Genomic DNA, 17202 nt, shown 5'->3' with positions numbered 1-17202 from the left:
ATGGTCTCCCACTCAGGCTCAAGGAAGAACAGCCCACACGCAGCCAGGAGCTTATAGAGGCACCAAACGCTTTCATAAAAGCAAACAGAGCCATCTGGACCAGCTTGTGAAGCCCTTCTGGAGCCGGGGATGCATCTGGCATGGCAGCAAGGTACAGAGCACACCATAGCTGCAAGTCTGAGCCAGGGTCCAGCTGATAAACACGAGCCAAATTTATGAAACTCAGAGGCAGCAAGAATAGTCAAATTTAACTTAATTCCAAAATATCTGTGGACCTTCTGTTCACCTGGCCTCATAAAATATTATAAAGAATAGCTTTTCAAGGTTCTCTAGTTATGTGCAGCACATGAAGTAGAAAAATCTGAAAATACACAAGATGGAAATTCTCATATGCTCATACAACTGCTTATATTCAAAAGGCATCTAGGTGAGGATACTAATCAGGAAATTACTTTTTAAATGAGCAAAATAGTGAATAATATATTCCAGACACTATTCATTGTGCTTTTCATATAATAATCTTCACAGGATTAATAATTTAAGTTCTAGTCATACTTTTAGTTTATTTTAAAAAAATTTAAAACATTATTGCTTTAAAATGCCAAAGTAAGAGCTAAGGGATGGCTATGGATAACAGTATGAAACTACAAGGCATTAATTGTACTTACCATATATAGGAGAGTTCTGGAATGGAAAGTTTTGATTTGGTGAAGAAGTTTTTGGCAACAGAACCTGTCAAGAGCCATTGTTTAAATAAATCATTAATTACTTACCTAGAGCAGCTTTTTCATTTATGTATAGATGAATTATCATTTTTTCATTCAGCCATCCCTACCATATAACAATCACAAACATAACAATTATTCATCAAAGTAACTATAAATCATGTGGCTAAAAACAACATACAAACAGCTTTTAAAACAATATGTAAATTAGAATAGGGCAAAAGAATTAGTGACATAATACTTATTATCACATGAAAAGTATATTATGTTCAAGTTCCTTCTTCATTTTCCTGAAAATCTGCAAAATTTACTAAAAACTTAAAAGATAAAAATACCAAAATTTTCAAAGTAAAAATCTGTCCAGTATTTTAAATGAAAGGGTGTGTGAAAGTAATACACAATAATGGTAGGAAACAAAGCAAAAAGAAGAAAATCAACACCATTAACCTCATCATACTACAGATAAGACAGGCATCTTGGCTAAGTGTTTCAGTGAGATTTTAGATCTCTTGGTGGCTCTTCAAGAATTGTATCCATGAACCTATTACCACTTCCTTTATTCATTGCAAATTCACCAATATTAATGGAAATCATGAAATGATTCCATTCTGCATCTTATGTAGCTGCAATCTCCAACTGCACTTAAAATGTTTAGGCTTAATCCTTATTGAGATTGAAATTTTTATGCTGTCTGCTCTCAAAACAGTTTCACAATTCTAACACAAAAATTAGTCAAGTCAAAGCCCTAAACACTATTCTTAACTGATAAAGTCAAAAGTCTTTCCTTAGTAACTATAAGTCTTCTAATTGGCCTTAAAACAAAGGATTATAATGGACACTAAAGCAGACTTATTTTCCGTTGATATATAAAGGATCAAAGACAAGTACCCTATAAATGAATGAGCTTCCTCCTCCAGAGCACCCTAGAAATAATGGTGACATAGGACTGTTGGCCATCCATATAGCCACCTTGTCAAACATTTGTCAGAAATGTCTTGAGGGGCTTCCCTCATGGTACGGTGGATAAGAATCCACATCATGGGTTCAGTCTCTGGTCTGGGAAGATTCCACATGCTGCAGAGGAACTAAGTCCTTATGCCACAACTACTAAATGCTCGCTCTAGAGTCCATGAGCCACAACGACTGAGCCCACATGCTGCAACTAATGAAGCCCACACACCCTAGAGCTTATGCTCTGCAACAAGAGAAATGACCACAATGAGAATCCCTGCTCATTGCGAACTAGAGAAAGCCCACGAAGAACAACAAAAACCCAGCACAGCCATAAATAAATATTTTTTTAAATGTGTTGAAAGCATACTTGTCAGCTATTTTATAGATAAACGCATTCTCTCATTTCATTCTTCTTTTTCCTCACTGATTACCTTTCTTCAAAGCACAATACACTCAAACCCACAGCTAGAGATCTGGCCTGGCTTGGCCTTCACCAAGTAGAGAGAGTAGTGGTTGTCCCACCCACAGGGAAGCTGACAGCTAACAAGTTCAGAGGGAGAACAACTGAGAAAGCCCAAGTGCTCCCTCCTTTGGTGCGGACAGACGCTCAAACCAGGAGCTGGAACCTACACCCCAGCCGCCTCCCAAGCAATGAAGAAACCCCTAACTAGCCTCCTTTTCATCTTCTCTCCAGTCATTTTCATATCTATTTGAGACTGACATGAGAGAGAAGAGGTAGAAGGGAGACTTAAAAGCTGTTGGCATTCAAATATTAAAACCATGAATCCAGACTTTTTCTTATAAAAGGGTCTCTCAGCCCAGTAAACTACAGCTACACACAGCATTTCCCTTAGAAGAAATGGAGTATCCCTCATAAACAAAAAAGAGAGTCCAAAATACAGTACTTGGATGCAATCTCAAAAACAACAGAGTAATCTGTTTGTTTCCAAAGCAAACCATTCAATATCACAGTAATCCAAGTCTATGCCCCAACCAGTAATGCTGAAGAAGTTGAAGTTGAACCGTTCTATGAAGACCTATAAGACCTTTTAGAACTAACACCCAAAAAAGATGTCCTTCTCATTACAGGGGACTGGAATGCAAAAGTAGAGAGTCAAGAGACACCTGCAATAACAGGTAAATTTGGCCTTGGAGTACAAAACTAAGCAGGTCAAAGGTTAACAGAGTTTTACCAAGAGAGCACACTGGTCATAGCAAAGGCCCTCTTTCAACAACACAAGAGAAGACTCTACACATGGACATCACCAGATGGTAAATACCGAAATCAGATTGATTATATTCTTTGCAGCCAAAGATAGAGAAACTCTACACAGTCAGCAAAAACAAGACCAGGAGCTGACTCAGATCATGAGTGGCTCAGATCATGAACTCATAATTGCAAACTTCTGACTTAAATTGAAGAAAGTAGGGAAAACCACTTTGATTCAGGTATGACCTAAATCAAATCCCTTACGACTATACAGTGGAAATGACAAATAGATTCAAGGGATTAGATCTGACACAGTGTCTGAAGAACTATGGATGGAAGTTCATGACACTGTACAGGAGGCAGTGATCAAGACCATCCCCAAGAAAAATAAAAGCAAAAAGGCAAAACGGTTGCCTGAGGAGGCCTTACAAGTAGCTGAGAAAAGAAGAGAAGCTAAAGGCAAAGAAGAAAAGGAAAGATATACCTATTTGAATGCAGAGTTCTAAAGAATAGCAAGGAAAGATAAGAAAGCTTTCCTCAGTGACCAATGCAAAGAAAGAAAGGAAAACAATAGAATGGGAAAGATTAGCGATCTCTTCAAGAAAATTAGAGATACCAAGGGAACATTTCATGCAAAGATGAACCTAATAAAGGAAAGAAATGGTATGGACCTAACAGAAGGAGAAGATATTTAAGAAGAGGTGGCAAGAATACATAGAACTATACAAAAAGATCTTCATGACCCAGATAACCACGATGGTGTGATCACTCACCTAGAGCCAGACATCCTGGAGTGAGAAGTCAGGTGGGCCTTAGGAAGCATCACTGCGAACAAAGCTAGTGGAGCTGATGGAATTCCAATTGAGCTATTTCAAAGCCTAAAAGATGACGGTGTGAAAGTGCTGCACTTAATATACCAGCAAATGTGGAAAACTCAGCAGTGGCCAGAGGACTGGAAAACGACAGTTTTCATTCTAATCCCAAAGAAAGGCAATGCCAAAGAATGTTCAAACTACCACACAATTGCACTCACATGCTAGCAAAGTAATGCTCAAAATCCTCCAAGCCAGGCTTCAACAATACATGAACCATGAACTTCCAGATATTCAAGCTGGATTTAGAAAAGGGAGAGGAACCAGAGATCAAATTGCCAACATCCACTGGATCATTGAAAAAGCAAGAGTTCCAGAAAAACAATTACTTCTGCTTTATCGACTACATTAAAGCCTCTGACTATGTGGATCACAACAAACTGTGGAAAATTCTTCAAGAGATGGGAATACCAGACCACCTAACCTGCCTTCTGAGAAATCTGCATGCAGGTCAAGAAGCAACAGAACTGGACATGGAACAACAGACTGGGTCCAAATCGGGAAAGGAGTACATCAAGGCTGTATACTGTCATCCTGGTTATATAACTTATATGCAGAGTACATCATGCGAAATGCCAGGCTGGATGAAGCACAAGCTGGAATCAAGATTGCCAGGAGAAATATTAATAACCTCAGATATGCAGATGACACCAACCTTATGGCAGAAAGCAAAGAAGAAATAAAGAGCCTCCAGATGAAAGTGAGAGAGGAGAGTGGAAAAGTTAGCTTAAAACTCAACATTCAAAAAACTAAGATCATGGCATCCGGTCCCGTCACTTCATGGCAAACAGATGGGGAAACAATGGAAACAGTGGCAGATTTTATTTTCTTGGGCTCCAAAATCACTGCAGATGGTGACTGCAGCCATGAAATTAAAAGACGCTTGCTCCTTGGAAGAAAGGCTATGACCAACCTAGACAGCATATTAAAAAGCAGAGACATTACTTTGCCAACAAAGGTCCGTCTAGTCAAAGCTACGGTTTTTCCAGTGGTCATGTATGGATGTGAGAATTGGACTATAAAGAAAGCTGAGCACCAAAGAATTGATGCTTTTGAACTGTGGTGTTGGAGAAGTCTCTTGAGAGTCCCTTGGACTGCAAGGAGATCCAACCAGTCAATCCTAAGAAAATTCAGTCCTGAATATTCATTGGAAGGACTGATACTGAAGCTGAAACTCCAATACTTTGGGCACCTGACACAAAGAACTGACTCACTTGAAAAGACCCTGATGCTGGGAAAGATTGAAGGTGAGAGAAAGGGATGACAGAGATGGTTGGAAAGCATTACTGACTCAATAGACCTGAGTTTGATTAAGTTCCAGGAGTTGGTTATGGACAAGGAAACCTGGCATGCTGCAGTCCATGGGGTCGCAAAGAGGTGGACATGAATGAGCGACTGAACTGAACTGACACACAGCATTGATCGATCAGTGACCACATTTTAACACATCCAATATACAGAGAGATAAAAAAAGAATAATAAAGACCAGTAACCTACTATAAGCTTCACAGGTGGTTAACAGTAAAGAACCCACTTGCCAATGCAGGAGACACAGGAGACCCAGGTTGGGTCCCTGGGTTGGGAAGATCCCTTGGAGAAGGGAACAGCAACCCACTCTTGCCTGGAATTTTCTTGCCTGGAAAATTCCATGAACAGAGGAGCCTGGCGGGCTACAGTTCATGGAGTCACAAAGAGTCGGACACGACTGAGCAACTAACATTTCATTTCATTTCCCAGAATTAAGATCCCACATGAAAGAAAGAGAAAAGGGGAAAGAGAAAGGGAGAGAGGGAGAGAAGAAGGAAGAAAACTATGATATAAGGTATTGTCTGGCAGTCCAGTGGTTAAGATTCTGTGCTTTCACTGCTGGGGGCCCAGGTTCAACCCCTGTTTTGGGAACTTAAGATCCCACAATCCAATAATAATAATAATAAAACTGTAATATATATTCCATACATATTCCTGCTTAGAGGCAAATAAACACATACTTTTTCATGACCTTGAATTAAGCACTGATTTTTTTAGATATGATGTTGTACAAGCAACAAAAGAAAAAAATAATCTGAACATCAAAATTAAACTTTTTGCTTTGCAAGACACTGTTAGAAAAATAAAAGGACAAGTCACAGACTGGGGAAAAAGTATTTTCAAATCATATGTCTAGAGAATTTGTATCCAGAACATGTAGAGAATTCTTACCACTCAACAATTTTTTTTAATGGCAAAGGAGGGACTTCCCTGGTGGTCCAGTGGTTAAGAGTCTATGCTTCCACAGTGGGGAACACAGATTTGTCCTCTGACTGGGGGATGAAGACACCATATGCTGCGAGGTATGGCCAAAAACTAAGAAAAATTTTAAATACAGAAAAGGATCTGAATAGGCATTTCTCCAAAGAAGATATACAAATGGCCAATAAGAGCATAAAAAGATGCTCAGTGTCATTCTTCACCTACAAAGAGATATCACTTCACATTCACTGAGGTGGATACACCCAAAAGATAGTAACAAGTGTTGGCAAGGATGTGGAGTAATTAGAACCCTTAGACATTGCTGGTGGCAATGTAAAGTGGTGCAGTTACTTTGGAAAATAGTCTGACTGGTTCTAAAAAGGTTAAATATAGAGTTATCATATAAGCCAGCTATTCTACTCTTAGGTATATATCCAAGAGAGACAAAAACATACATCTACACAAAAACCTGTACATAAATGTTCAGCACAACATTACTCCTAATAGCCAAAAAGAGAAAACAACCCCAAAGTTAATCAAATGATGAAAAGATAAATAAAATGTGGTCTATCCATACAATGGAAGGATATTGTCATAAAAAGGTGTGAAGGTCTGGTATATATCACAACATGGATGAATCTTAAAAACATTATGCTATGTAAAAGAGGTCACACACCAAAAAATACAAATTACACAATTTCATTTATATGAACAGCCCAGAACTGGTAACTCTATAGACAGAGAAAGTAGTTTAAAATGGCAACCTAAGGCTAACGGAGGAGTGGTAGAGAAAGCAGGAATGAGAAATAAATACTAGTAAGTAGGTGGTTTGGGGGGAAGTGTTCTAAATCTGTTGTTCTTCAGTTGTTAAGTCATATCTGATTGTTTACTACCCCATGAACTGAAGCATGTCAGGCTCCTCTATCCTCCACTATCTCCAAGAGTTCTACATCTAGATTGTGACTATACTAAAAACATTGAATTGTACACTTTAAATGGGTGAATCTTACAGTATGTAGACTATATCTAAATTAAAATGTTTTTTAAAAGGGGCCATCAATTAATTGCAATGTATGAACCTCTCCTGCCCTTGAACAAACTAAAATTTTGAAAAGGCAGTTGCGAGACAATCAGGGAAATCTGAGCAAGACTTGATAATTAAGCATCTTGTGGGTTATTTTATGTTTTTTTTAATGTGCCAATGAGTTATGGTTATATTTTTAATAGAGGTCTTATCTTTACAGATACATCCTGAAATATTTTCAAATGAAATGGTCTGGAAATTGCTTCAAAACCATCAAGGCTCAGAGAGGCTATAGATAAAACCAAATTGTGAGAGTTGAGTGATAAGTACATAGAGGTTTGTTATACTAGCCACTAGAGTTTTGTTTGTATTTGAAAGTCAGTGAGATATAAAGGTTTGAAAGAAAATAAAAACATTCCTAACAAGTATCTATTTTCATTTGGCTAAATATCTGTATACATTGTGAAGAAACTCATTTAAGCAGTGTATAAAATGAGCATGTGGTCAATACATGAAATCTGGGTTTCTGGGTTTTTTTTTTTTAAATCATTTTGTCAACATTAATTTGTTGTATGTACAACATTCTGCCTTCAAATAAAGCCATTACTACCAATCAGACAATGATATCTGTGTTTATACAGGTATATTCCAACTACACACCATATGTTAGGAGAGAAAATTAATTTTAGTCCACACTGCGAAGTGTCAGGTAACAACTATCAAGGACATACTGTCATTCTTCATAATTGAAATATAAAAAGAAAGTTCTACGAATTTTTCTTCCAGATTCTACTATTTCAACTTGTTTAGCCTTCAGCCAGGTGAAACATAGGCACGTAGGAACTAAATCAATTCCTCTCAGCTTGAATTTTGCATGAGAACTCAACAGGAATATATACTTCTGAAGATACTCCAGAAGAACTAATATGTAGACATAAAAATGCTAGCCAATTTTCCTCCAGTTTTTTTCTCTCAGAAAAACCAGAGAAAGACTGGAGTCAAAGAAAATGAGCATGAACTTGAACTCTAACGTGTATATAACATAAGGAGAACTGTGACAGCAACTCATTGGGAGGCTACACTATGTCCTTGCTCTAATACCAATGTAATGAGTAAGCAATTAAAGGCGTCACCTTGGTGTAACACTCATTTCAGGAACTGCTCCAGCTAATAAGGCACAGGATCTGGACCAGGATGCTTCATATTCCCATTTAACTCCTTTGAAATGGAAACACAAACTTCCAAATACCATTGCCAAGTATTTTTCTACATGGATTATAGTTGGTAAGAAATTCAACCTCAGAGAAAAACAAACTGAAATCATAGAAGGTTTTTGTACTCATTTTGAATGGACTATTTCTTAAGATGGGCACTGTTATTTATGTGAGACAGTGAGCTGGGACCTGTGTTCTCACCTACCACACTTCGTTACCTGAAATGAAGGAACTCGGATCAGGCTGCAGGGACCGGAACTGGTTGACATAGTACTCGCGCTGCTCTTCAGTTATCCTCCAGGGTTCGTCTGGGTAACTAGTGCTGTTATCCTGCAGTTCTCTCTCCACTGAAAAGGACTTTAAAAAGAAATCAATAAGCAAATGCTCACAGAATCTGTCTTTTGTGAAATGAAGTAGAAATATTAAACCCCAATAAAAGTTACCAAGGATTATACTTATTTTTTTCTCAAGGGAATAAATTTGAACGCCTTGTGACTAGAGTTTAATGTGAACATAAACTTCTGAAGGGCAGACATCATGCTTTATACATTTTTGTGTGTGTTCTCCAAAGTTGGTAACAGGATTAAGCATGAAATATTGAACACTCGGGTGAGTGACAAAAGATTTACCCATGTGATGAAGGGGGAAAGTACAATCATCCTTTTCTTCAAATATTTGCCACATTTTGATCCTTTCAAATTAGCTGAGCAGATAGTAAAATAATCTAGACTCTTTTTAACTCTTTTTTTTTTAAAAAAAAATCTAGAACAGTTGTAACTACATCATCTTTTTTTCTGAGGCATTCCCATTGTATAAATCTGGGAATCAAATGCTCAGGATCAAGTCCCATGTCCCTAGGTCCCACTTGAATGGCAAGTCAGAATCACCAAACCTCTCATTCCATATTTGTGAACTGGGGGTTCTACTTAGTAATAGAGTGGAGTGCAGAGATGGGCTGTCATGGTACTGCAACAAACAGGGTAACAAGGGGTGCATCTGACCTGCCACTAGGGGGCGTGCAAGCCAAATTTGAGAATTTAAGGATACAGAACCTGTGTAGTAGTGCAGGAGAACAAGCTCTGCAAGGGAACTGAAAAAGCAGCAAAAATGGTGATTCTGGAAAGAGCAGCCCAGAGCTTTGTTCCATCCCTCCCATCTAGCCTGGGGTTAAGGTGCTTCTTGTGAATGCCACCTTCATGGAATAAGGAGGGTGAACCTTTAAGACAAAAGGAGACTAGGAAAGGAGAAGTATTACTACTAATGAGCCATCAAGCTGCCTGCTTCTTGAACACACTATCAAGGAACTAATCATTAGGAAGGTATTCTAGTCACTAGCACCAGAAAAAAACTGTAGATCATCTCTGTCCCCTGCGCCAAATTCTCCAACACACACACACCCCATTTTGGAAGTAATTCTTCCCAGGAACACTTGACTCTCCTCTAACGCCATTCAGAGAAGAAACAAGTCTATAAAAGCTTGAGTTGTAATATAACCTTGAGATGCCATCTTTGAAGTTTTCATACTAGATGAGTTTCCACTAAATGTTAATCAAACCATTTTTAAATGCCCTGGAAGTCATTATCCATTAGTTAATGCCTTAAATTCAAAGAGTGTTTTGAAACACACAAAGTATTTCACCCTCTATCTCATCTGAGTACCTCAAACTTTTGAGAAGTAGCCACAGGAGTTAGTAGTATCATTTTCCGAGATGAAAACTGAGGCTCAGAGAGTTTAAGGGACATGCCCATAGACTTCACAGAATTCCTGGAGTCAGCAGATAAATGCAGAGTTTTTTTAATCTGTTACCAAAATTTCCATGCTAGGTGTTGGCTGCTGCATTCCTTGGTACTAACATGGACGCTTCTACTCCCCTAGAATACACTCCCCTTCATGCCTAGAACCAAAGCTGCCATACCCAATCGTTGTTAGCATCAGCCCATGCTTGTTCTTTTCCCAACCTCATGACCATCTGCTCACATTATTTCCTCTCTCATATTACCTGACTCCTGAGTGGCATCAGTAGTCTCCTGTTTTTAGTCACTCAGTCGTGTCCGACTCTTTGTGATCCCATGCACTGTAGCCCATCAGGCTCCTCTGTCCATGGGGATTCTCCAGGCGAGAATACTGGAGTAGATTGCCATGCCCCTCCTCCAAGGATCTTCCCAACCCAGGGATTGAGCCCAGGTCTCCCACACTGCAGGCAGATTCTTTACTGTTTGAGCTACCAGGGAAGCCCAAGAATACTGGAGTGGGTAGCCTCTCCCTTCTCCAGGGCATCTTCCTGACCCAGGAATCAAACCTGGGTCTCCTGCATGGCAGGTGGATTCTTTACCAGCTCAGCTACCAGGAAAGTCTAATCTGACAGTAGAAATCAGGAATAAAAAGGAGAAAGTGATTGATTTTCTCTGCTTAAAAGCTTACAGTATGACCTGTTACTCAATAAAACAAATTCACCCCCTCCACCTTGCTTTTATGACCCTTATAATCCAGCCTCCTCCTTGGTCACATAGCAGGCTTCTGATAGGCCATATGCTCTCTCCTCATGGGTCAGATTTGTGTCTTCTCCCCAAAACACTCTTTCTCTGATCCCAGTCTGCACAAATCCTACCCATTCTCAAGCTCCACGGCCCTGAAGGGCTCTCTGATATACCTGCCAGGCCCACAGGCACTGCAGAGGTGCTGCCTGATCCACAGCTCTGCTACAAAGATGGGTCTGGTACCACATGTGCACCACAAGGCCCACCTCATGCCTGATCTCCTCCGCCTCAGTCCGAGTAAGGGCGGGTGGGTGCACAGGATGCTCTGGTGTAGAAAGCTCTTCTCTAGAGAGAACAAGCCGGGCCAGATGCTCATTCTTGGGGATGTAGATAAAAGTGGAAAGATCAACCAGCAGCGAAAGCAGACCCTGAGCAGATGTACAGCAGAGCTGCGGTGTCAAGCTGGGGCCAGTTTGGACTTAAAGTCATGAGAGAGCCAGAACCAAGCACAAGCAGAACCTGTGAGGTACAGAAGTACTAGAAAGAGTCCGGGGTAAAGGTGGTTGTTGGGAGCCAAAAGGTAAATGGACACTAAAGTCACCTCAACTAGAGCAAAGCCTGGTAACAGCGGAATAAATATGAATAACCAAGAGCTCCCATTACTGGAGACCACTGGGCCACTCCTTGTCTCTCATTTTTTGGATTCCCATGAGAACCCCAAGCCCTTTCTCCTTCTCAAGAAAACTTAAGCTGACAGGAAGAGTCCCCACTCCTTAAAACCAAAAGTGCCTTCCAACAAGGGAGGACATGTGAACACTGGGCAACCTGTATATGGTGTGGCCCTTCTACCAGCTCGCACAAAACACATTCATTGACCCAATCTCTTTCCCTTTGCTTCTCACTGCATGATTTCAACTGATTTGACAAACCAAGTGATTTGAGCATCTTACAATGTGAATCCTTATTATAAATATGGTAAGTGTCATATAGTTTTTGAACACTTAAAGTGTTATTAAATATCTTCATTCAGGTTTCAATCTGGAGGGCAAGAGTAGTATCATCTAAGCCTTCATTCCACACACAGCCCCTAGCAGGCACAGCACAGACACTACAAGTCAGGTGAAGGCCACTTACTGACAGGCTCTAATAACTTCAGGGTTATATCTTATATTGAAAGAGATGCAGAAACACTACTCTAAGCTGTCCTTAATGAAAGAAAGCCTGTAAGTTCATTTCATCTTTTAAAGCTTGAGATCTATCAACAGACATACCTGTCACTCTCATGGTCTGATCTCTATGGAGAGGTCTCAAGTTCCTCATCCATTAAGTGAGTGATTTCAGAGACAGGTAAAGGCATATGGAAGGGGCAGATCACATTCCACATACCTGAAGCCAAAATATTCCAAAACAAAGCTGATCTATTCCCTGGTAGCTCAGGCAGCAAAGAGTCTGTCTGCAGTGTTGGAGACCCGGGTTTGATCCCTGGGTCGGGAAGATCCCCTAGAAAAGGGAATGGCTACCCACTCCAGTATACTTGCCTAAAGGATCCCATGGACAGAGGAGCCTCCTAGGCTACAGTCCATGGGGTTACAAAGAGTCAGACATGACTGAGCGACTAACACTTCACTTTCACTTTGAGTTCATTTGGAGGAGATGGTTCCCTGTATTTGGTCTCTGTGATGAGATGGCAAACCTGGGTTCTCCTGCATTGCAGGCAGATTCTTTACCATCTGAGCCAACCTCAATGAACCCAAAAGGCAACCATAATAATCAAAGATCTGAAAAGTCAGTCACCTAAGAGAGAATGTCTACTTGCAAAGACTAGAGGCTCTGAGAAATGGAGATGGGGGAGCAGTGAGCCTTGCACCTCTGAAGAGAAGCCAGAACCAGGAGTAGCTCTACCTCCACGTGCACCCAAGAAGCACCTCCAATTCACCCCATCTCTAGTGGTTTAGTTGGCTCAGTGGAGATCTTTGGTACTTGGTGCCAATTTTGAGCTCTGGCAGTGTGTTTTCAAGAAAACATAAAAAGAGAGAGAGAGAGAATCTTTCACATCTGTGTGCTTAAGCCACAGACATATGGTTCATTATACAGTTTCTCTAGACACAGGAGAATTAGATTTGCTTATATTTAAAACATTCAAACCCTTGGTTTTGTTTCAAGTGAAATCCAAATATCTCATACTGCAAGTTGTTATCTCTGGGGAAAACAGGCTGTTTATAATGAAAGGGACTTCAAAAGACTCATTTAAAAAAAAGTAATACTATTAATAAAATCCCAAAAGGCAACATCTACCCCTAAAGTATCTTAAAATCAAACATAGCTGAAAAATATGAATTGCAAGAAGGCATTGTCAGGGAGAACTTAAGAAGGGAGTGTATATTTTTTCAACTACAGAACATTTCTGTTTAGCATATAATTCTACCCTGGAGGCCTCCTATAAATGCTGCCTTAGAGTCCAGCCATTTGATCTGAGGGTGCAATGATGATCTTAGAACAAAGTCCTTTTGGTGCTTAGCAAACAACAAACCATCTCGGGAAGCAAAAACTCCTAGCAAGCCCACAGTGTCTATGTGAGGACACCTCCCCTGTTAACAATCTTTTGGAAGTAAGAATGCCATAGAACAACCACAGATCAAAGCGTGATCTCATGAACAAAAATGTGAGAGGACTCAACCGCCCTAAAGGGAAAGACTGGCTCATAGGCTGTAAGACTAGACTATAGCCTACATGACCATTAAACTGTCTAAAGAAAGATCATAGGAACTGATCCATCATGAGGCAGAGAAAAAAGAAGAGTCAGAGAAGCAAATGATAGCTGTGCTTCTATGTGGGATTCTGCTGGCTGTCCTTGAATCATTCACGCCCTACCTACCAGGTATACGGGTCTCACTGAGTGGCTGCCCAGTCAGGAATGACATTTTCCAGCCCTTCTTGCAGTTAGTCACAGACACGTGACTGAGTTCAAGCCAATGCAGAGGGAGTGCAAGTGACCTGCACCATTGCCCAGCAGGGCTAGCACCCCTTGGTTCTCTGTGCCTTCCCCCATTGGCCCACTGAGAAGGGGATAGCAAGGCCACAGAACACAAGGAGCCCTGGCTCCTGAATCATTATGTGGAGGAAAGCTGTCTGCCAATCTGTGAGATGAATGAGAAACAGACCTATTGCGGGAAGTCATTAACATGCAGGGCATTTGTTATAGCAGCCATTACTCTAACCAAGCTACTCTTCAAGCGAGGCCCAAAGGAAAGGCAGACCTGCCTAGTACCAATGGCACAGGCACTCCTGCACCAAAAATGAAGCATGAAGCCATCTTCTTTTTGTAATACGACCACCTAATAACAGCCAGAGTACATCATGAGAAATGCTGGGCTGGAAGAAGCACAAGCTGGAATCAAGATTGCCGGGAGAAATATCAATAACCTCAGATATGCAGATGACACCAACCTTATGGCAGAAAGTGAAGAGGAACTAAAAAGATTCTTGATGAAAGTGAAAGAGGAGAGTGAAGAAGTTGGCTTAAAGCTCAACATTCAGAAAATTAAGATCATGGCATCTGGTCCCATCACTTCATGGGAAATAGATGGATAAACAGTGGAAACAGTGTCAGACTTTATTTTTTTGGGCTCCAAAATCACTGCAGATGGTGACTGCAGCCATGAAATTAAAAGATGCTTACTCCTTGGAAGGAAAGTTATGACCAACCTAGATAGCATATTAAAAAGCAGAGACATTACTTTGCCAACAAAGGTCCGTCTAGTCAAGGCTATGGTTTTTCCAGTGGTCATGTATGGATGTGAGAGTTGGACTGTGAAGAAAGCTGAGCGCTGAAGAATTGATGCTTTTGAACTGTGGTGTTGGAGAAGACTCTTGAGAGTCCCTTGGACTGCAAGGAGATCCAACCAGTCCATCCTGAAGGAGATCAGTCCTGGGTGTTCATTGGAAGAACTGATGCTGAAACTGAAACTCCAATACTTTGGCCACCTCATGCGAAGAGGTGGAAGAGACCCTGATGCTGGGAGGGATTGGGGGCAGGAGGATAAGGGGACGACAGAGGATGAGATGGTTGGATGGCATCACCGACTCAATGAACATGAGTTTGAGTAAACTCCAGGAGTTGGTGATGGACAGGGAGGCCTGGCGTGCTGCGATTCATGGGGTCGCAAAGAGTCAGACACGACTGAGCGACTGAACTGAACTGAACTTGATTGCTCATGCAGACTATAGGCACAGCATGTAGATGCATCTTTACAGCCTTCTTTCTGTGCTTGGTTAATATGACACTTATCTTTCATGAGTTTGAAGGAGACTCTCAGGGAGTTAGTACAGAGTAAAGAAAAAAAGAGGGTTATGGTAAAACTGAGAAAAATTGTTAAATGAAGAAAGGAGCTAGAGGAGTAGACAGAGCTCAGTGATTTTGTCTCTCACGTCCAACCATTCTGTATCATACTCGATATATCTATATAGTCTTGTCCTGTTTCCCACCTCACTCTCATTCTAACATAAGGCCCATGATGACAGGAAACTTTTTCTATTCTGATAACAGTTATATCCCCAGAGCCTAGAAAAGTGCCTATCAAGCAGTAAACACTCAAAAGATGTCTGGCAAATGACTGGAAAAACTGTCAATTCTAACTCACAGACAGAACAGTTAACCTGAGTTCTCCTATAATGACTGGAGTTGAACTTTAAATGCACATACCAAACAACTGTCACTCAGCAGTGTAAAAGCCTGGACTCACCTGTGAAACCATAGAGGGTAAAAAACTTTTTTTTTTTTTACTTTTTAGTTTGAAATAATTATAGATTCACTGGAAGTTGCAACAAATAACTTCTGTTTTTGCCTATAGTGAAGTTAGTTACAATTAAATCCTAACAGAGCAATTTAACTTTATCAGTTTCTTCATGGAAATAAATCTACAAAGATGCCTTTAATCACATACTACCAAACTTACTTAGGGGTCTAATCTCAACAGCTTAGAAGCCTGAAGGCCAAACTATAGGAATCGCTAGAGTTTAATGAGCAACACACAGCTGCTGCTTATTAAGATAAACTAAAAATTTTTTAATGATCACCACAGACATCAAAGAATGTTACATAACACATAGTCATGATTTTGCTAAGTGTCAGACACTGTGAGCACCTAATATACAGGATCTGTTTTCATCTTCACAACAACCCTGCAAAGTAGGCCCCATTAGCCTCATTCTGGAGAATAGGAAACTGAAGATTAGGGAAGTGAAGTGACATACCAAGACCACACACCTAGTAAATGGTAGAGTCACAACATGAACAGAGTCCAGAACATGTACTCTCATTCAGCAAGCTCTGGGGTTCTTCCCATCTTAAACATCCATCCATCCATCCTTTAACGATGTACCATTTCCTTTTAAGAATTAACCTCACTGTAATGCCTATATTATTGCTGTTAATTCTGCAGATTGAAGATCTCAGTTGAGGATGTGAATATCCTATACTTACACTTCCCTCCCCACTATCTAGTTTAGTTGCAGATTCTAGCCAGTGAACTATTAAATTATACAAACAGAGCACCATCTTATTTCTTATACAACTTTTGCTTATAAGCATCTGGTATGTTTTCATATCAGGAAAAAATGACCATATCTGTCATCCTCAGGGCACTCTGGCACAGTAGCTAACCCTTAGAGGTTACTTACTATTTCCCAATAGATGAGTCAAGGACAAAATGTTACAGGCAATCTACCCTGCAAGCAAGACTGCTGGGAGGACTGAAAGGGTGCAGACTAGTGAAGAGTCCAGAAGAGTAAGGGGGCCAGAGAAGCACCCGGGCAGTAGCATCTCCTGTTGGGATAGGTGATAGGGGGCATGACACCGCCTGCCCCGCTGAAGTCTGGGGATACTGATGCACTTAGGGGTGAAATGGTGCTGCTGTAAGAAGCCTTTTCTGTTCACACCACACTATCTACTAAGACCAAAGGGGCCTAGGAATCAAATACCACACTCCTTTCCAGCTTTACAAAGTACTCTCTGACACCAGGACTTCAATTGGGTGTTTTCAGCTACATCTAAGAGGCTAATTCAGAGGCACCCTGACTATCAATCAGTGGGGGCCCCAGCTACTACCACGAAATTTCTGAACACCATAAACCTTTAATGAAATGCTCACAGAGATGGGGTGGAAAAGCAACACTGACCTAACAAGTAAAATGTGTTCATTTGCTTTCATGTAACCAACCTGTCTAACCACATGGATGCTGGAATCCTCATATGCACCAGCCTACCATTCTGACATTTCTCACTGCCTCTAAGCATGGATTCTGAAATACCTTCAGGTGGCAACCCAATTAGTCATGCTATTTACTGAATCAACATCTTTGTCCCATAAACATCCTTCAATCTCTATCCCAAGCACCCTCTTCTTATGTCCTGGAGCCACCTTTCTTTCAGTGATCCAATATCTCTTTAATATTCTCATCCTGTAGTACACATGTTTGCCTTTCATGTAGAAGTGTC

At 40.6% G+C, this 17202-nt stretch overlaps 1 protein-coding gene across 2 annotated transcripts in view; it reads right to left on the bottom strand.

Annotated features, from left to right (window-relative positions):
• REPS2 (RALBP1 associated Eps domain containing 2) overlaps positions 1-17202 on the bottom strand; it is a 254183-nt gene that overhangs the window by 129323 nt on the left and 107658 nt on the right. For both annotated transcript variants that reach the window (XM_065916435.1, XM_065916436.1), the window contains exons 6-7: positions 8447-8585; positions 669-732 (exon numbers count right to left, since the gene is read on the bottom strand). In XM_065916435.1, coding sequence (XP_065772507.1) covers positions 669-732; positions 8447-8585 — 203 coding nt within the window. The remainder of the gene's footprint in view (positions 1-668; positions 733-8446; positions 8586-17202) is intronic.

Source organism: Muntiacus reevesi, chromosome X, assembly GCF_963930625.1.
Source record: "Muntiacus reevesi chromosome X, mMunRee1.1, whole genome shotgun sequence".
Taxonomy (NCBI): domain Eukaryota; kingdom Metazoa; phylum Chordata; class Mammalia; order Artiodactyla; family Cervidae; genus Muntiacus; species Muntiacus reevesi.
Note: the sequence above shows the minus strand (reverse complement) of the source record. Positions and strands in the feature narration are given on the sequence as shown.